Raw genomic sequence first — 21,546 nt, forward strand, 5'->3', positions numbered from 1 at the left:
TGATTATCCAACGTCTATACTCTCCGCTCCGCCACACTGTGTGATCATCATCATCACCTCTGAGCAGTTAAACTTAAATAAAAAGTATTGAAAATGGTATCGAAAAGGGTATCGTATCGATTCCCAGGTACCGAAAAAGGTATCGTATCGATTCAAAGGTGAACGATACCCATCCCTATGTGCGACAGCCTTGTATGATGAAGCAGGGATTTACTTTGCGAAGAAACATACACATTTGAAACTTGGAGATAGATACAAGGTTTCTTCCCAACAGTGACGATATTTACACCCCCGTATTATGTTGGTGTGCCCATGGATTCTTGGGACATGAAAAGTGTGCCCATGCAGAAAAAAAGGTTGAGAAACACTTCATTAATGTATCCCCCCCACCAGACACACAAGGATGCAGGTTTTTTTGGTTGTCATTTATTTAAAAATCACGGTCAATCTCCACTCGTAAGACACACAGCAACAGCCACCTTGCATTGACACAGTGTGAGGCTGCATAGTCGAGGTTGAACATTAGCATCGATTGCCTGACTTATATTTAGTTGTGTGTCGTGTCTTGCCCTGAAAATAGCAGACACCGGCGCACAACAAAATTATAAATCAGGCCCATTATTTCATTCCAGTTTGACGTTCTTGATCAGTGCAAGTTATGAAGATGAGAAAGTGTCCGAGCGACCCTGTCCAGCCTGAGTATACTCAGCCTGTCCATGGCGCGTGTTTGCATCAACCACTAAGTTGTTCGTTGGCACGTTCAGATAGCAGCAGCACCAACTGAAACCCAGATCATTTTTTACGAACATGAAAATCGAATCATGATCTCGGTCACGTGCCTATGCTGAACAAGCGGCGTGGCGACGACCGTCGACGGAGGGCGAGCGGCTTCAGGGGTTGTGTTTCTTGAAGATGCTGATGTACTCCTGCACGTCGTCCAGGGAACCCATGACCACGGGCACGCGCTGGTGGATGCCGGTGGGCTGGATGTCCAGGACGTTCTCGGCTCCCGTCGTGGCCAGGCCGCCGGCCTGCTCGATGATGTAGGACATGGGGTTGCACTCGTACAGCAGCCTCAGCTGGAACGCACGAAGGAAAACAGAGAGAAAAGAGTCAATACACGTAGTAAATGCAAGAATAGTTCAAACCTTTTGTTGCAAAGGGGTTACTAGACACAGATTGTTGCCGTTCATTCGTTTTAAATCGTCGCTGTCAGGTGGAAATGTCCAAAACCCTTACTTTTCCAGGAAATGGAGAAAAGAACCCGTGTTCCAATGGATATAGTTGTATGCCATTTAATGTTTCAAAGAACTGAGTACAAAGGACCCAAATGGAAACAAGCCATAGTGCTTTCTTGGGTTTAAATCCTCTTAGGAGACCTTGTATTGAACTGTACTTTCAGTACTTGCTTTTTTCTGCAATCTGCTAATAATAATTATTATTCAGTCAATCCAATGCAGTTATTACTACAAGCTCGATATTTTTCATTGGTTAAATATTTATAAAATCCAAAGACCCCTTTCAACGTGGCAGTCCTGTTTTGGGTATGTCATTAAACATTTTCAAAAGGCAAAAATAGCCGATCCTCAAGTGCACAACGTGCCACTGTGAGGCACATTGCGAACTTGTAGCTATTTTCGCTACTTCTCTCTCTCTCTCTCTATGCTGTAATACAACAAAGTATAGAAAAGAGGGTGTTCATTTATGAAAAACAAAAAGATGAAATATAGAGATATAATGTAAGGTGGTTGTTGTACTTCACCTTGCCCTTTGGACTCTTGACGTTGGCGGGATATAAGAAGATTCCTCCATACACTAAAGTACGGTGAACATCAGCCACCATGGATCCAATATACCTGCTACCGTATGCAGCGCTGCCATCCTGCAAAGAACACACAACAATGTCAAGCAAACTCTAAGCCAGGGGTTCCCACACTTTTTTGTCTCAGGGCACCCCATAAATATTTAGTTTTTAATCCGAGGCACCCCTACATTATAATTTTCACTCTTAGAACCTTATATTTATAGCATACTGTTGTTGTCGGATGGAAACCTTATATGACCAAAACCGTTTGTTTTGTATTTATCATCTATAAAATGTACTAAACTAGTGAAAACAGCTGATCTACAAGCACACATCGCGAGGCGTTGTGTGCTTGTAGATCGGCTGTTTTCACGAGTTTTGTGCGACAGTCTTGTATGATGAAGCAGGGCTTTGCTTTACCAAAAGATGTACACATTTGAAACTTGGAGATACAAGGTTTCTGCCCGACAGTGACGATATTTTAATGATTATGTTGCGAGGAAAACGTTGAGATAATAGCCATTTTGGTTAGAACTGACTGAAAATATTTTTTTTTTTCAAGTGTCCAAATAAATTCCAAATATTATCAAAATATTCGCGGCACCCCTGGACTGCCATCGCGGCACCCCAGGGTGCCCCGTCACCCACTTTGAAAACCCCTGCTCTAAGCTACTGTGATCAATTCATAACATTCATAACATGGACTAACAAAAAGCCTTGCCCTTTGGGCCTATGAGGGTCCATTTTAATGTACTTGTTCAGCTGTGCCCAAAGTTTGAATTAAATTAGGAACCATCATAATCGCAACGCATAATGGTTTCAGGTTCATCCAATATGGACAAACCGGTTATGGGTTTTGGCATTGCGACACATTCATTGTGAGCTGCTGTGAGCTTGAAGATCACGCACAGACCTTTCGTAAAGTAAAGCCCTGCTTCATCATACAAGGCGGTTGCACAAAAGTAGTGAAAACAGCAGATCTACAAGCACATAACGCCTCGTGGTGCGAGGCGTTCTGTGCTTGTAGATCGGCTGTTTTCACTAGTTTAAATCATTTTTTAAATGATAAACGATGCAAAACGAACAGTTTTGGACATACAGGGTTTTCACCCGACAACGACGATATAGTAGTCAACTGAATTAAACATTGTCCTCTCTATACAGAAGTGCAGGGTACATAATTCAATTGAAGTTCTAGATTTAAATTCTATTGCGTACTAAGTCACCTCTGGGAATTTCTTCTTCTGCAGGTACTCTGTTACGTCTGGGTTGAACTGCTGTGCATATCCTTCATTCAGACTGTAGATCTTCCCCTTCTTCTTTATCTTAACATCTTTGTCCACCAGGATGAACTCACCAATGGCCTGTAGAACACACACACACACACACACACACACACACACACACACACACACACACACACACACACACACACACACACACAAAAGAAAAACTTTTTGCATCTGCTTTTGCTTTTGCAGCTGTACTGATCGTTGTACATACGCAGCGTATGTACTTCAGACACAGGAAATGCATAACCACAAAGAGGCCTCAAACGCTTGCAAACTTTCCAGTGCACCTGCAGTCATTTCAACCAGTCAATATCGTTCCTTCTTTAACCAGGCCAAGTGATAATATATTAAGCCTGTGAGTTGTTCAACATATATTACGTTCTTTTACATTTCACATGTTCAACATTGAACATTGTGGATGCTCTTTGTACGGTTAAATGATCCCCATATGTATTCATTGCTTAGCAGATACAGTAGTTGCTCCATTTATTATCAACAAAGTTGGCAGGGTGTGTAGCAACCAATAATTAATAACGGCTCATAATGTAATAAAAAATGTAATAAAAACTCATAATGTAATATTCAGCTCATTATGTAATAAAAAACGAGCGCAAATTACATTACAGGTAATTTAGCCTCCAAAAAACGACTTTGGATTTAGGATTTATTATGTTCCACAGTCAAGGAAATACATGGCATGATGTGGATTAAAATAAAATAAAATAAAATAATAAATCTTAAACTAATTTCAACAAAAACACCAGGGCCTTCCTTGTTATATAGTTTCTATGTACAGATAATTTTTTGATGTGATATTTTTTAGACTGATGCTTAATGGTTTACTAGTGATCATAGTTGGTTATATTACATTTGATTTATGTATGTGATTACCTTGCTTATTGTAAAAGGAATCGCTCCGGATAAAGGGTGTCTGCTAAATGCCTTCATTGTGAAAAAAGTAATTGTAAAAAATCCTCAGTGTCAAAACCAAATACATACAAAGTACATAATCAGTTAAATGATGTGCTACAGCTACAGTATTCATCATTAGCATCATTAGCATTAAATAACAATGATACATGAATACTCCCAAGAAATAGCTCTCTCTCATCTCAGCAGCACTTTGGCCTGGTGAGAAAACAGTTTACTTAATGGACCAATAAAGATGTGTCTTTAAAAGCCACAGGTCACATTCCACTGGGTGAACAGCAGGGACGTGCAGAGAATATTAGAGAGGCAGGGGCTGACATTTCTAAAAGTGCCTTTTGGTGAGAATGGGCTAAAGTGGTTTATGCATGTTTTATAATATAATGTATACCTGCAAAGTAACTAGTAATTAAAGTTCTCAAATAAATGTAATGGGGTAAAAGTACAGTATTTGCCTCTGAGATGTAATGGAGTGGAAGTAATGTTATTATAAATTGGAAATACTCAAGTAAAGTACAAATACTTCAACATTGTACTTAAGTACATTACTTAAGTAAATGTACTTAGTTTCTTTAGGGTGCCCTCAGACCAAAATATGGTCGGCAGTGGATAAACTCTTCTGGTGCGCGGCTAGCTAAAAACGCAGAGAGCGTGTTCCGTCCCAAAGCCAGTGACGCGTCTGTCACTCACTTCCCGCACCGCCCTCCCTCTGTAGCCTGTCCTGTAGACTAGCGTAGCGATCCTTTGTCTGCAGAGGTACACGTTGCGACTTGCGAGGTTATCGATTTAATAGGCTTTATTATCATCATCTTTTACGTGTCAACTCTATAATGGACAGGCGAAGGGTACTCGCTCTTGCTTTATTGGAAGGGGAGATGCAACAAGCTAAAAAGAGAAGAGTTTGGGTGCATGAGACTCTTCAAAACAAAACATCTCCCTGTCCCTTCCTGATTCTCAGAATGTTACGCCTTCGACTCACCCGATTGGACAGAGGGGGGAAACCAGAATCTGCGTGGAGAATTTCTTTGCTCCAGCATAAACGCAAGGTCTGCGCGACATGAAACCGCCCCCTTCTCATTGAAATGCATTGGCGGAACGCGGATTCCACTCTCATAGGTATTTTGGTCTGAGGGCACCCTTACACCACTGTCAGGGGTCTTCAATGTTTTCAGTCCGGCGACCCCCAAACCGATGGGGAGATGGAGCAGGGACCCCCTACCACCTCGTAGGGTGGGGGGGTCGGGGCTACGACATATTTTTTTATTTTAAACATACAAGTTACAGGGCCGTACCACTACCATTTCTAAACATACTACTTATTAACTGAGAACCAATGTCAATAATATCAACAATCTGTCAATTGCATAGTAATCATGTATTCAAGCTATTCAAAATGGATAAATTTATTTTCTAACAAATGTGAGGACCCCCTGTTGAAGACCCCTGAAGGGCACTAACTGTTAGTGCTCAGTAACTAAGTAGATTTACTTAATTACTGTTATAGTGACTAACAGTAATTAAGTAAATCTACTTAGTTACTTTACATCACTGACACACAGAGTGTGGACCGCACTGTGAGCTTGTACATCTGCTATTTGTCCACCGGCACACCACCATTACCTTTTTTACATTTATGGCATTCATTTTACTGGAAATGTTATATTTTCTTTTTTTCTTTTTACAAATCTTTTGAAATAATAATTGTAGTTTAAATTTCAACACATTAAATGGATTCAGCATCATGACAAACCCCTAGTTAAACCCCTCACATCCTACTTAAAACTTAATTTTTTTCCTGGGTATTTTCCTCCTGTATAGAAAGTCGATGGGAGCCCAACTTGATTTGGCCACTGTGGGTATTTGCAGTGAGCAGATCATGGTAGATTTTTTATCCTGGCTATAGTAGACCTAATTTCCTAACAGAATCAGTTGAAAAACTAAATCAAACAATTTTGTCCAACCTGAGTGTATTTTTTCCCTAGATTTCTCCACACAAACACATTTTATGTCAGCCAATAAAGTAGGGATGCAAGTATGCAAAACTAAGACTAGTATTGCATATACAAGTTTTTTTTTCTATTATCCTACATTTCTTAGATTCTATAAATCAAATCGTTCCTTGAAGTATATACTGTAGAAAAGTCAAATAAAAATTAAACAGAAAGTCAGTTTCTCACTAAAACGACATTATGCACTCGTAAATTTAACTAAAATTAATGTAACATAAAAGACATCACTCACTCACTCACTCAGGAGTGAAAACATAATCCCTCGCCTTTGGCTTTCCGGCATTGATAATAAGGTTGTATCGTTCCCTTGTAGCATCCAATAGAACTTGCCAAATGTTACAGATGAAAGTCTAGCGTGCTCTGTATTGTCTTGCATCCTTTGACAGAGAAGACTTTCTCTGTCTTGGGGAAGTATTCAAGCTCTTTGGCCACCATGTCGGCCACGTCGTGGTCTGGTTCCAGGCCCCTGGTGGCCATTTCAGCCTTAACACACAGGACAACATGTTTGTATTCCAGAGGGAGAAAGGGCACGAAGAAGTCCACCAGGTTCTTGTCTATCAGGTTGGTATGCCACAGCCCACCTACACCACGAGGTTGAAAAAAAAAAAAAAAAGACATGGGGGTTGGGGCAGTCAACATTTGTATTTATATAACCCCCACTATAGTTTGTGGGCCAGTCTCCCCAGGGATCTATACTTGGTCCTCTCCTTTTCTCTCTCAATACCAAAACTCCTAGCTGAAAATAAATCTGTTTGCATATTTCTCCAGAATGCCTACTATGACATGCCCAGAATAGGGACGCTAGGTTTCCTGTCCTTGATCAAATCTAATTTTAATGACAACGTCCCTCTCTTTGTACAGTATTGGCATTTCAGTAAGGTATTAATGTGTAGTGTACTCACTTTGCTTGCTATTGACCACCGCCAGAGAGAGAGCCATTTGCAGGTCTTTCAGTTTGATCTCCTCCCTGTCTCGTCCTGCGTTCCAGAAATCCAGTGTTACAGAGTTGATGCTGGCCCCTCCGGTATTACTATTGCAAACAAAATATCCCAAATGTGTTCACAATTGAGTATTACAATATAAATGTAATAAGAGCAAGTTAATTACTTGCACCAGCAGAGCATGCAAGTACTGCGTTCGGCTGTGTATGTAGGTAGAGGTGGAAAATACTTGAGTATTTACTCAAGAGTAGTAATGATACTTGTACTCGTTACTTTTCATTTGGACAATGAGTAAGAGTAGTTTAAATTCAGTAAATAAGTACAGTAAATACAGTATAAGTGTATGGTACTGTATACCGGTATTCACATTTTAAAAAAGTGAACAATTAAGGACTTTTTACACCTTTTTAGTACCTCTGGTTAAAAATAGGCCAAATTGTCAAATAATAGAGGCCAAAATTGTGAAAATAGCAAATATACATGCTCACCACGCCTCTGTGGCATTGTGAGCATGTTCCACAATGGAACAGATGTAGTCAAACACACAATTCCAAGTGCTTGTCAGGGCGGGGCTCCGCTTTTGAAATATTATTATTTTGGGGGTCGCAGACTGAAAAGGTTGAGAACCACTGACCTAAGATATGTCATTTGTTTCCAACATTTGCAGCACTTGATTTGTATGTATTACAGTTTACATAATACATTTTCTTATGGTCTATGGTTTTCTGATTAGCGTTTTTCTCTTCCTGGTTAATGACATCGCATTGAGACAGCTTACCGGTAACGTGTAACATGTAAAAAAAAAAAAAAGAAAAAGTAAAAAAAAAACTTTTAGGTATGGCCTACTTAATTATGCACAAGACAGAAGTTGGCACCTCGACAGAGTGTGCAGTAGTTACTTGCTCAAGCAGAGCGCGCAAGTGGGCCATACATAAATGGCCTACTTGTGCACAAGGCACAAGTTGGCACCTCGACAGAGTGCATTTCTAGTTATTTATTATGCTCACCAGGGGGGGAACCATGGTCTTCTTCTGGGGTACATTAGATTGATTTCAGCTGTACTTTATTATTGTTGTTATTACCGGTATGTATGTGTGTTGCGTACTAAATAAAACATAAGGACGGATGCTGTGGACATACTTCTGGATGAACCATTAATGTATTTTTAATTGTTTGCGTCGCATCGCAGCGCATAGCGACCACTGCCAATAAGAGAACCCCTGCAGACAGAGTGGCACATCCATAGAAATAATTATTATAAGCATACATTTGCCCATCCCTGGGCAAATTGTGTTTTTGTATTTTGCAATGAGAGAATTAGCAGAAGTAAATAACATACATTACATACAGTACAAGTAATTCAAGCAATACAGTATGTCACATCAGCAAATATAACAGTTTGTGTTGTTCACACACCATATCGCTTCCCAGATAAGAAATAATTGTTATTTAAGAAACAAATGAGTTTTGTCGTCACCTGAGGAAGATAAATATAGCTTTCTGATATGAGACTCCATCCAGCTTGTCATAGTAGTCCAGGAAGGGCTTAATGCTGTCAATCAGGCCAGGATGCATCTTGTCCATCACATCAAAGATGAACATGGAGGTCGCACAGTCTGTGACGTTGCCTCTGATCCACTGCCGTAACTGAGACTGGGGATAAACAACAGACAAATGCAGAATGATAAAAACAATTGTATTCGTATCGTTAGATGGACAAAATTGTTGTACCAGCGTAGTCACTTTTGACCAAAAAGAATAAAATAAAACAAAATATTTATTGATATTAATACCTCGTAGGTGTGAATTAGACTGGCGTCAGTGGCGTGTGGGAAATGATGTTTAGCGTCGAACAAATGGACATATTTGCTGTCCATGCCATTTTTGTAGATGTTCTTAGCTATGAGTTTGCTGACCAAGTTCTTCCCTGTACCAGACCAGCCGTGGAGAGAGAGGACCAGGGGCTTCTGGCGGTTGTTGTCGCTCATGAATCCAGACACAGCTTTCAGGATGACGCGTGATGCTATATGCTGCCCAAACAGCTTGCGCTCCAAGTCAGCCTCCAGACCTATGAATGCAGAATATAAAATCAACATGATTACAAAATCAGTTTGTGTAAAACTGGTTACTCCGATGGTTAGTCCGGCGGCTATGCACAGTATTTTGACGGAATCGTACACTTTACGATACACGCATGAGATTTGGCACGCTGTTAGAACATGTCCTTAAGGAAAATTTTTGTAAAGGTGAGCGGTGGAGACGTCAGAGCACAGTGGAGACGTCAGAGCACAGTGGAGACGTCAGAGCACAGTGGAGACGACAGAGCACGGTGGAGACGTCAGAGCACGGTGGAGACGTCAGAGCGCGGTGGAGACGACAGAGGCCTCATTGATACAAAGGCTATAAGGCATCGACTACGGAAACAATAATAGCCACCCGCGACGTGTTGTTCCAAATATCCGGAATTACTTTCCGGAAATATTCGGCACCTGTGACCGTTTGCATTCAACAAACCAAACGCTGGTGTGGTGTTGTTTGTTTGATTGATTGATTGATTGATTGATTGATTGAAGAATTCATTAGAAGGTTGCATAGGAAAAAGTACAGTTTCATAACAAATCACTGGTACAAGGTCAACTAAAATAGATCCCAGTAAGCTTTTTGGCTTATTTACACAGGAACCATAGTGCGGTATGCTATGTATTCCCGTAGGATGAAAACTGAAGTGACCCACCCCCAGGAAATGAGGGAGGGGTCTGAAAATTTGAACCCCACAATTTTCTGATAGTTTGGACCCTACAGAAGCCAAAACAGCAAAACAAAACTATTTTGGCACAAAAATCCCATGGGAGCTGTATTTTCGACATAGCATACCGCACTACCACTTTATGTATCTCATATTAAAAAAATATATAGGGCCTATTCATGGGTTGTATCTGTAGTCTAGTTCCTTTCGGAACCCCTCACTCCACTGCTACGCAGCTCCGTAGCAGTGGAGTGAGGGGTTCCGAAAGGAGCTATCTGTAGTCTACTCCTAAACCAGACATGTTGAGGACCAACAACACAGGTGTTCTGATTGGCATAGATCATTAGAGTGCTTTTATTTTTGGCACGTCCCAAAATAAAATCACTCTGCAAGAGTTATGATTTAATAATGGCTAGAACATTACCTGATCTGTTGAAAGAGATCCACTCCGGTTCGCAGCATTCCTTAAAATGACAAAAACTGTACCAACCGGTGGCCAAGACGCCGAGGCCAACCGCGATGCCGGTGGTGATGGGCTCAAACGCCACGGTCACGTGGGCCAGCAGCAGTGAGACCACCATCAGTGAAGCTGCAGCTGATGAATGCTGGTGAGGCTTCATTTCGCTCGCTCTCTTTGCCGTCAGAAAGCCTGGTAGGCGAGGTTACTTTTTAGCCTCGGATCAACAAGACTGTCTCTCTGTCAGGCCTAGCCTGAGTTTTGCTTTTGCTTTCGTTTCATACGAACGAAGCCAATCCCTACTCTCATCGTAGCTCTGGTCCATTGCGTCTCCTCTGACAGACCCGTCGGCAAATGGCTAGACCCGAGTATCTCAGCCCCTCCGAGCACTCAACATCAGTCAAAATAAACAAAACTATTTCACTACTAGTCTAGGGCTACTCACCAAACCAAAGGTAGTTTTGCGTTGTTGAAAGTCTATTCTCCGCGGTGGTGAACCCCTCAGCACCCCACCCACTCTGTAAAATACATTATTTTTGTCATGAAATTAAACGCACCCACCTCGAGCCACCTAGCAGCCACCGCAGATACAATGGTTCACAACCCGGAAATAAGCGGCGGTCGAGTTGGATGCACTTTATTTCATGCCAAAAATAGTGTATTTTGCAGAGTGGGTGGGGTGCTGAGGGGTTCACCACCGCGGAGAATAGACTTTCAACAGCGCAAAACTACCTTTGGTTTGGTGAGTAGTGAAACAGTTTTGTTTATTTTGACTGATGTTGAGCGCTCGGAGGGGCTGAGATACTCGGGTCTAGCCATGCCGACGGGTCTGTCAGAGCGTCTCCGGGAGGATAGACGCGATGGACCAGAGCTACTCTCATCGTATAACGGACAATGCCTTTGAATGTTAACTCTGAAACATTAAATGACTAAATTGCTTTTAGTTTAGCCCTTCACTAACCTCGCCTACCAGGCTTTAGACTTTCACTAAACAGTTCAACTGGGATACATTTAACCTAATTATGCTTTTTCATAGCTAATTTAACCAAAAAGTTAATGAGTTGGCAGATCGAGCAGATGATGTCAGTGGCAGTGTTCAATGAGCAACAGATTGATGTATATTTAAACCATTGTTATTACATATAATTAAAGAGGTAGACATGATAAACTGGACTGGCACATTGTACTGCAGCATATACAGCTACTACTGTTTCCAATAAACTAGCACAACGTTTGACAAAATATTCAACTTATACAGTAGGCCAAGGTTTTCGATTCAAGTTTCCTTCCAAATCGGTACAATATTTCATGCCATACTTGGAGTAAGGTTTTGTGTATTAAGTGCCCACTAAATTTGAGAGAGACTTTTCTTTCACTTTGTGAATAGCCTGTTGTTTTAACACAAAAACAATTCATCTGGGATAGTGGTTTTGACACTAGGTGGCAGTGTGAGACTGTTGTTTACACCAGTAGTAGGCTACTTACTGTAAGGTAGTCATGAGCAGCACATGTGCCGTTTTCTCCTTGTAACTGAAAGGAATTCGCCTTTCTTTACTGTATTTCAGGATTGTATTTCAGGATTGCTGCAGCCTGGTACTGTACCTGTAACATGCAGCTTGTTCTTTCAGGTATAGTTACAAACATGGGCCCATTAAATCTCTCGATCAAAACAGATTAACGAAACAAAACAGAGTGTGGTGTTTTTCATTTGACTATGGGTTCCCAGATTGTGGGCCCATACTAGGGCTTTAGGCTATTATACAGGGTTTAAGATTTTTACCATCTCCATCATGTCACAGATGGGGCAAATAAGCCATCAGCCATCAGTTGTGAGTCATTTTTGAAAACTCGGTGGGAATTTTCACATGACATTTCACGTGACAAGCATGAATGAATTAATCCATAGTCTTTACTCTTTAGCAACCCTGTCTCACTTCACTACCAACATGCATCTTATATTAGAGTGGGCACGTGGCTGGACGTCACAAACAAAACATAGCAGAAAGAAAAATGCCACAAAACATTGCATTCAGATTTGATTGGCCAAGCTTCGCTTGACATAGTGCTCTGGTCAGCGCAACTAGATTCTCAAAGCATCCATTAATGCAGTGTTTCTCAACCACTGTGCCTGGGGACCTTTGTTTGTGCCCCTGAGAAGGATCAAGTGTGCCCCTTGAAACTGCTTGAAAGCCAGTATTGTATTTATCATTTTAAAAATGATTTAAACTAGTGAAAACAGCCGATCTACAAGCACACAACACCTCGCGGTGCAAGGCGTTGTGTGCTTGCAGATCTGCTGTTTTCACTACTGTTGTGTGACAGCCTTGTATGATGAAGCAGGGATTTACTATGCGAAGAAACGTACAAATTTGAAACTTGGAGATACAAGGTTTCTTCCCAACAGTGACGATATTTACACCCCCGTATTATGTTGGTGTGCCCATGGATTCTTGGGACATGAAAAGTGTGCCCATGCAGAAAAAAAGGTTGAGAAACACTTCATTAATGTATCCCCCCCACCAGACACACAAGGATGCAGGTTTTTTTGGTTGTCATTTATTTAAAAATCACGGTCAATCTCCACTCGTAAGACACACAGCAACAGCCACCTTGCATTGACACAGTGTGAGGCTGCATAGTCGAGGTTGAACATTAGCATCGATTGCCTGACTTATATTTAGTTGTGTATCGTGTCTTGCCCTGAAAAATAGCAGACACCGGCGCACAACAAAATTATAAATCAGGCCCATTATTTCATTCCAGTTTGCCGTTCGTGATCAGTGCAAGTTATGAAGATGAGAAAGTGTCTGAGCGACCCTGTCCAGCCTGAGTATACTCGGCCTGTCCACGGCGCGTGTTTACATCAACCACTAAGTTGTTCGTTGGCACGTTCAGATAGCAGCAGCACCAACTGAAACCCAGATCATGTTTCCGAACATGAAAATCGAATCATGATCTCGGTCACGTGCCTATGCTGAACAAGCGGCGTGGCGACGGCCGTCGACGGAGGGCGAGCGACTTCAGGGGTTGTGTTTCTTGAAGATGCTGATGTACTCCTGCACGTCGTCCGGGGAACCCATGACCACGGGCACGCGCTGGTGAATGCCGGTGGGCTGTATGTCCAGGACGTTCTCGGCTCCCGTCGTGGCCAGGCCGCCGGCCTGCTCGATGATGTAGGACATGGGGTTGCACTCGTACAGCAGCCTCAGCTGGAACGCACGAAGGAAAACAGAGAGAAAAGAGTCAATACACAGACACGCTGTCAGGTGGAAACCTTGATATGTCCAAAACCCTTACTTTTCCAGGAAATGGAAAAAAGTCTAAGAACCTGTGTTCCAATAGATATAGACGTATGCCATTTAATGTTTCAAAGAACTGAGTACAAAGGACCCAAATGGAAACACGCCATAGTGCTTTCTTGGGTTTAAATCCTCTTAGGAGACCTTGTATTGAACTGTACTTTCCTCTGCTTTTTTCTGCAATCTGCTAATAATTATTATTATTCAATCAATCCAATGTAGTTATTACTACAAGCTCGATATTTTTCATTGGTTAAATATTTATAAAATCCAAAGACAGATGTAACCCCTTTCAATGTGGCAAAAATAGCCGATCCTCAAGCGCACAAAGTGCCACTGTGAGGCACATTGCGGACTTGTAGCTATTTTCTCTCTCTCTCTCTCTCTCTCTCTCTCTCTCTCTCTCTCTATGCTGTAATACAACAAAGTATAGAAAAGAGGGTGTTCATTTATGAAAAACAAAAAGATGAAATATAGAGATATAATGTGAGGTGGTTGTTGTACTTCACCTTGCCCTTTGGACTCTTGACGTTGGCGGGATATAAGAAGATTCCTCCATACACTAAAGTACGGTGAACATCAGCCACCATGGATCCAATATACCTGCTACCGTATGCAGCGCTGCCATCCTGCAAAGAACACACAACACATGTGAAGCAAACTCTAAGCCAGAGGTTCCCAAACTTTTTTGTCTCAGGGCACCCCATAAATATTTTGTTTTTAATCCGAGGCACCCTTACATTATAATTTTCACTCCTAGAACCTTATATTTATAGCATACTGTCGTTGTCGGGTGGAAACCTTATATGACCAAAACCGTTCGTTTTGTATTTATCATCTATAAAATGATGCGAGGCGTTGTGTGCTTGTAGATCGGCTGTTTTCACTAGTTTTGTGCGACAGTCTTGTATGATGAAGCAGGGCTTTGCTTTAAAGACGTACACATTTGAAACTTGGAGATGGTTTCTGCCCGACAGTGACGATATTTTAATGATTATGTTGCGAGGAAAACGTTGAGATAATAGCCATTTTGGTTAGAACTGACTGAAAATATTTTTTTTTTTTCAAGTGTCCAAATAAATTCCAAATATTATCAAAATATTTCGCGGCACCACTGGACTGCCATCGCGGCACCCCAGGGTGCCCCGTCACCCACTTTGAAAACCCCTGCTCTAAGCTACTGTGATCAATTCATAACATTCATAACATGGACTAACAAAAAGCCTTGCCCTTTGGGCCTATGAGGGTCCATTTTAATGTACTTGTTCAGCTGTGCCCAAAGCTTGAATTAAATTAGGAACCATCATAAACGCAACGCATAATGGTTTCAGGTTCATCCAATATGGACAAACCGGTTATGTGTTTGGCATTGCGACACATTCATTGTGAGCTGCTGTGAGCTTGAAGATCACGCACAGACCTTTCGTAAAGTAAAGCCCTGCTTCATCATACAAGGCGGTTGCACAAAAGTAGTGAAAACAGCAGATCTACAAGCACATAACGCCTCGTGGTGCGAGGCGTTGTGTGCTTGTAGATCGTCTGTTTTCACTAGTTTAAATCATTTTTTAAATGATAAACGATGCAAAACTAACAGTTTTGGACATACAGGGTTTTCACCCGACAACGACGATATAGTAGTCAACTGAATTAAACATTGTCTTCTCTATACAGAAGTGCAGGGTACATAATTCAATTGAAGTTCTAGATTTAAATTCTATTGCGTATTAAGTCACCTCAGGGAATTTCTTCTTCTGCAGGTACTCGGTTACGTCTGGGTTGAACTGCTGTGCATATCCTTCATTCAGACTGTAGATCTTCCCCTTCTTCTTTATCTTAACATCTTTGTCCACCAGGATGAACTCACCAATGGCCTGTAGAACACACACACACACACACACACACACACACACACACACACGCGCACGCACGCACACACACACACACACACACACACACACACACACACACACACACACACTATGAGTCACCACAAAATGAGACACCACAAAGACAACTACTAATAGAGGATATAAAGTAAACTAGAGTTACTACATGGAGGCAGCCAATAGTGCCGAATCCTTGTGTGATAGCTTTTGTTTTAATACGCTAACCACTTGAACCCTAGCCTCCCTATTCTGAGGGGAACATTATTCGAAAACAGCCGAACTACAAGCTCACAACGCGAGGCGTTGTGAGGTTGTAGATCGGCTATTTTCGGCAAGGTGGTTTGGTTTAGAGGAAAAGAGAAGACCAAGTACAGAGTGAAATAAATTGTTGGAAGGGCTACAGTAACTGGATTGATTACATCCACGGTAACGATGTTCAAGTTAGGTTGCAACCTTAATGTGTGCAAAGACTTGCTATCTTTGCAGTGCTTGCTCTGCCATCATATTAACTATTTGTTGTTAGATTGCTCCTGATTAATATGGAAAAATCCCGATACAGTAAGTTAATATGATGGCAGAGCAGGCGCTAGTCTGCACAGATACCGTAGCAAGTCTTTGAACAGAGTAACATTGCAACCTAACTGCCATGAATAGTGTGGATGTACCCATCTATTTAATCCTTTTGGGGATGTTGATGTTATCTGCCAATTTGTTGATTTGGTCAAAAGAAATTGGTTGAACAGAACTCATATTTTGGGACCATCGCTCAATTATTTATCTGTCATGTGATCCAAGATGGCTACGATGTGAATAGAGTCTATCGCCTTTCCTTTACTAATGTCGTCCTATGGCTCCCTAGAGTCCCTACTATCATCAACATAATGCTTTGACTCACCGGATCCAGCATGAAGCAGTTGACTCCTTGGCCAGTGGAGATCACCATCATGGTGGCGCTGCCGTACAAGGCGTAGCCGGCTGCCACGAGGTTCCTGCCAGACTGAAGAGCGTCCTTCTCACACGGTTCACCATCTGTTGTCTGTGGAGAAACACAGAGGAAAACTACTCAGAAACTAATTGAATGTGTTTGCACAGTTATAGAGCAGGTCACATACTGTACGCATGTATACTGTGCCTTCTTAGAGAAGTAGTTCTCAAGCCTTTTCATGTCAAGGACCCCCAAATTATTTTTTGTATTTGGCCCTGGGCCCCTACACATTTGTGCTGTTAAAATGTTTCAAAATATAAAATAGCCAATGTAAAGTGTTTAAACTGATTTTGCAGTGGGGAACCCCTGGGGATCCCGGACCCCACTTTACAGGGTCCGATTTTCCACGCTGAAAAACTGACAATATTGCCAAAATGTGGACAAATTTAGACCTGGTGTGCATGAGATCATGGAGACCCCATGCGTTTGTTTATTTTCAGTTTTTCCGAGCGCGAAATCGGACCCTTTGTGCAAAGGCCTTTGGACTACTGGTTCTCAACCCTTTTAAAGGTTTCAAAGACCCTCAACTCTGAGAGTGTACAAATGAAACTGGAGTACCGAGTTCCATTGGTTCCATTTGTACACCCCTCAGATACAGACCTGTACAACACGGTGAACAATACTTGAGGGACTAGATCTTAAATGTTTTGTATCGTCCAATATATCGCAAACTTTCAAATACTGCAGCAGCTACAAACCTTTTTGTAGATGGCAAAGATTGTTCCAATGGATACCAGACAGTCGATGTTCGATGAGCCATCCAGGGGATCGAAACACACAATGTATTTGCCCTGGAAGTTAAGAAAGAGAACACCAAAGTCACTGTGGTGAGGAAGTACTGTAGCAACATGACACAACTAGATGAGGCCTGACACCAGTGCTGTGTTCTACCTGTCACACGGGTATACGGAGTATGCTGTGAAGACATTTCTTTTGAAAAAGCGTCTGCCCTCGTGAACTTTTCAAAGTAGCGTATCTGATAGGTATTTAGGGCTGTCACAATTATTACATAATCGTGATTATTTTTCATAATCTTCATAATCGTTTCCATGTTGAAAAATCTTCATATATATTTTTAAAAGTAAATAATAGTGGAAATAGCAGATCTACAAGCTCACATTGTGAGCTTGTAGATCGGCTATTTCCACTATCAAAGTTATTTTTTAAGTAGTAAGTTGTCAAATATGTCAGTAATTTCTTTGTATATTTAGGTTACTAGCCCTTACCCGTTCAAAGATATGAGCTCTAAGATGATGTGCAATGTGTGGGTTATGGGGTTCAAAGATATGAGCTCTAAGATGATGTGCAATGTGTGGGTTATGGGATGTGCACTGTGCACACAGTATATGAGGGATGGAAAGTAACTTTAACTGGTGCTTGCATGATGTAGGAGCATCAATGTAAGAAACCCGTTTCGTTTAATGGCTACAGAAATACTGCCCCCCCCCCCCCCCCCAGCCCGGCCGCCCACCCGCCTGCACACACACCCCCCCACCCCGTGTGTGTGTGTGTGTGTGTGTGTGTGTGTGGGTTTGTGTGTGATTGTGCATGGCCTGAACAACAGCACCCCTCCCTTAACATGTGTGGTCACAAAAGGTACTGTAGGCTAAATAGATATAGATACACCATAAAAATGCTAATATACAGCATACGATTTGTGAAAGTGACAAACGGGCTTCACAGTTATGTCAGGTGTGTTCATATGCTGATGGTGATGCGATTTCAGATCAATTGCTCCAGCCACCGAGGAGAAACGCTGTGACAGACAGACAGACACTCACTCACTCAGACATTCGCAAAATTATAGTATAGATGTGTCATATCTACCATGTACAACTTCAAAGCTTAAAAGCCAAACAGAAATGTAATTATCAATGACAAAAACACAATTAAATCGTTAATCGCCAATTATTTGAGTGACAATTAATCGTCATGTAAAATGTCATATCGTGACAGCCCTATAGGTATTATGCACTGGCGTATGCCCTGGCCGCACGAATAGCCGCAGATCATAGATTATAGTATGCCCTACAAAAGAGTCTAGCTTTTCGGCTGTTTTCTGTGCTTGACACTGGCTTGCAACTAAGTCAAATCTAACCTGAATATTTTCCTAATTGAAAGCCTAAATCTATGTTTGAGCCAAAAACTACCATTTCTCTTGTGAGGACCAGGAAAAGGGAAAAGGGTTCCTTATACTCTACTATCTCTATGCATGTAAAGTATTACCTTGTGTTTATTTTGCTTACTGTAAATCATTCTGGGATAAGTCTGCTAAATGTCAAATTGTAATCTGCCAAACCTAAACATGATATATCTGTAAAATACATTCATAATAAACAGTTATTTTAGTGGCTCATGTTCATCTGCACACACAATCATTCTACTGGATTCTGGACAATATGGTTGTCAGAAAGGTGTTGTATAACTTTGGGTTTAAATCTACACATGACAATGACTATCATTTGACAGTATAAATGCAAATCTGTAACATACATACAGTAACATAGTAACAGCAACATGTAAAATGGATGGATTCTCATGTCATAATGTCTACTTTGGCCTTCAAAGGTGTAGTAATATTACACACACACATAATAATAATAATAATGGATTGCATTTTTATATCGCTTTTCTAAGCAAGTTGCAAACTCAAAGCGCTTTACAATGGTCCATTCATTCATACACACGCACACGCACACACACACACACACACGCACACACGAGAAAGGGCAATGGTAATGATTTCCTTCCTTGTGGGTAATGGTAACAAAATGCATTTCCTTGTGGGCAAGGGTAACAATTTCCTCGTGTGCACGTGTCTTAGCGGACATACCCGTTTTTCTGGTTCCACAATGATGGCGTGCTCGTCCTCCTCTGACACCAGCACACAGGAGGTGAAGGAGGACTTGATCATGTTGATGACCAGGTCGTTGGACAGCACGTCCAGCTTCTTCACCTGGTCCCCCGTCACGTTGGTGCTGCCTGCAATGCCATACCTGACCAGCACAGGGGAGAGCAGGAATGAGAATTACACCAGTGCTTGCAGATATGCTGCTATTTTTGAGTAGCCAACCCTATGAATGGATGAAGTGGTTAAAATGAGTGCGATGTTGTCTTAACATATGTTTTACTGGGGACCCGGAACCACTCCAAGGACCCCTGGGGGTCCTCGGAACCCACTGTGAGAACCGAATGTGTTCAAAATTTGTCACAAAGTCTTTCAGGACTTTTGGATGATAGCCGATCTGTGAGCTTGCAGATCATATATTTCAAATAGCCGGTGTATAAAAAAAAAGGTTAAAGTGTTTAGACTGATTCTGATGCCATATTATTAGGCTATTACATTTTGTCTATACATTTTCCCTCTGGAACGCCCTCAAGGACCCCATGGGATTAGACATTGAGAACCACTGGATTAGCCAATGTCCTTTTAAATGATGATCAAATATATACAGGTATTTAAATTCAATGGCATTTGCTTATTTTCGTATTATGTATGTATAATACATGTGCATATTTCATAGTGAGTGCAGAGTGGGAGGGGGCGTGTCCTCAGTGGAAACAGTGTAACAGTATGTTCTGTTTCCTGGATGATTGCAGTCTGACTCTGGACACACCATGTACACAGTTCACCTTTGGTCAATCCTCCAAGTTAAAACTCTACTACTATAACATCTGCGAGCATAGCAGGCTACACTAGGAAAGCACGGCTTTAACTATAGCAAAACAGAAACTTGACTTTCCAACAACAAAAGCATTTTCCTCTAAATCTAAAACATCCATCCATTCATTCACTGACTGACTGACTGACTGCCATCCTGCTATCAAAAGTGTTAATGCTTGATGTCTCGCATACACTTCGTCGTACGACGGTGTCGTTTGCCGAAAAGCAGCGGCGTCAGTTCAGAAAAAGGCTAAGGTATGGCAACATGACTGGTGTCTTGCACGCGCGCCCTCGCGCGCGTGCAACAGGCACAATGAGGCACAATGAAAACTACATTTTATTATTTTCCCCTAGTAGCCAAGGTATGGCAGCTGCCATAGCTTGCCATACCCAATTGACGCTTCTGCCGAAAAGAAAATAAACATCTCTAAAGCCCTTACAACGTACACAAATGTAGCCTTCCTTAACAGTTGACGCAATGCATGCTAGATTATGACCATTTAAATACCGACACGGCGACACATAGCACAATTCAGAACTACAAACAGTAAAAGTACTTCAGTTAAAAAGTAAACAAAACTTCATTTCCCATCGCATCCTGCTCCCGAAGCCGGGTTATATGCGTCGTCGTACGACGGTGCGGCGCAAGCAAAAACTACCCCGATCTACAAGCTCAGAGCGGAGCGACAAGCTTGTAGATTTGCTCATTTCAAAATATCAAGCAATGCTCAGCTGCGTACGTTCATACTCTACTTTAGCCTTGGATCAAAAGTCAAGACCACCATGTAGCCTATGTGTTGTATCGATTTTGATTTTGCACAATAGATAAATATCAAAATCGATCAAATACGATCGATCAGTGGTGGCGGGGGTCTTGATCCAATAAGGCTGATATTGATACCCTACCTACTACTCACAGGTTAGCGATGCCAGCCTTCCTGACGGCGCTGGAGATGGCTTTGACAGCCGTGCAGATGGAGTTGAGCAGGGTGGTCAGCTCTCCCGTGGCCCCCGGTGCCTTCCTGCCCTCCTCCAGCACGAACCTGGTGAGGGTCACCACGTTGGTGTCAAAAACACCCTGATCGGACATGATGGCTGTGTGTGTGACGTGTGGCTGTGCGTGGAGTGGAGTGGACCTGAGCCAGTTTCTGCTTCAAGTGAACAGGGAAGTCTAGGTTCAAACTTTAAAAAGAGGACTCTTGTGTTTTAGAGAGAGCTATGGGTGGAGAGAGAGAGAGACAGACAGACATGGGTGTGATGCTCTCTCCACCAATCACAGCTCTCTCCCCCCTCAGGGTGAGGGAATAGATTGATCCCAGCTTGGCTTTTCTAAGGCAGGTTTGAGAGAGCAAAGTTCAAAGATAAGGAACATTTTTACTCAGCACTAGATTATTAAGTATGGCTTTGTTGTTGTGGTCCAAACTAATGCTCACTAACGTTTTTGGTTTTATATGTGACTTGAAGTGTTTGGTGATATGTGCTTTGTTAGATTGATTTGAATGCTGCATGGAGGAGAGAACTATGAAAATAATTTGG

At 41.9% G+C, this 21,546-nt stretch overlaps 3 protein-coding genes across 3 annotated transcripts; all 3 read right to left on the reverse strand.

Moving 5' to 3' along the window:
* Window positions 1–838: 838 nt before the first annotated feature.
* On the reverse strand, window positions 839–3,340 carry LOC308299122 (fructose-1,6-bisphosphatase 1-like; the record flags this gene model as incomplete). The annotated part of the gene is made up of 4 exons (XM_080742845.1): window positions 839–1,079; window positions 1,763–1,882; window positions 3,031–3,168; window positions 3,308–3,340. The coding sequence occupies 4 exons, from the start codon at window positions 3,338–3,340 to the stop codon at window positions 891–893; spliced, it is 480 nt and encodes a 159-aa protein (XP_080598971.1). The 3' UTR covers window positions 839–890.
* A 2,674-nt stretch (window positions 3,341–6,014) lies between these two features.
* LOC308298874 (torsin-1A-like) lies at window positions 6,015–10,382 on the reverse strand. The gene is made up of 5 exons (XM_080742567.1): window positions 10,144–10,382; window positions 8,767–9,041; window positions 8,451–8,626; window positions 6,935–7,062; window positions 6,015–6,613 (listed from the first exon to the last, which is right to left on the reverse strand). The coding sequence occupies exons 1-5, from the start codon at window positions 10,337–10,339 to the stop codon at window positions 6,369–6,371; spliced, it is 1,020 nt and encodes a 339-aa protein (XP_080598693.1). The 5' UTR covers window positions 10,340–10,382; the 3' UTR covers window positions 6,015–6,368.
* Window positions 10,383–12,716: 2,334 nt separating this feature from the next.
* Window positions 12,717–21,212, reverse strand: LOC308298876 (fructose-1,6-bisphosphatase 1-like). Its single transcript, XM_080742569.1, has 7 exons — window positions 20,928–21,212; window positions 19,180–19,342; window positions 17,045–17,137; window positions 16,257–16,397; window positions 15,209–15,346; window positions 13,985–14,104; window positions 12,717–13,385 (listed from the first exon to the last, which is right to left on the reverse strand). Exons 1-7 carry the CDS (start codon window positions 21,098–21,100, stop codon window positions 13,197–13,199), a joined length of 1,017 nt encoding a protein of 338 aa, XP_080598695.1. The 5' UTR covers window positions 21,101–21,212; the 3' UTR covers window positions 12,717–13,196.
* Window positions 21,213–21,546: the final 334 nt, after the last annotated feature.

This window comes from Nannobrachium achirus (genome assembly GCF_963921795.1).
Source record: "Nannobrachium achirus genome assembly, chromosome: 15".
In the NCBI taxonomy this organism is placed as follows: domain Eukaryota; kingdom Metazoa; phylum Chordata; class Actinopteri; order Myctophiformes; family Myctophidae; genus Nannobrachium; species Nannobrachium achirus.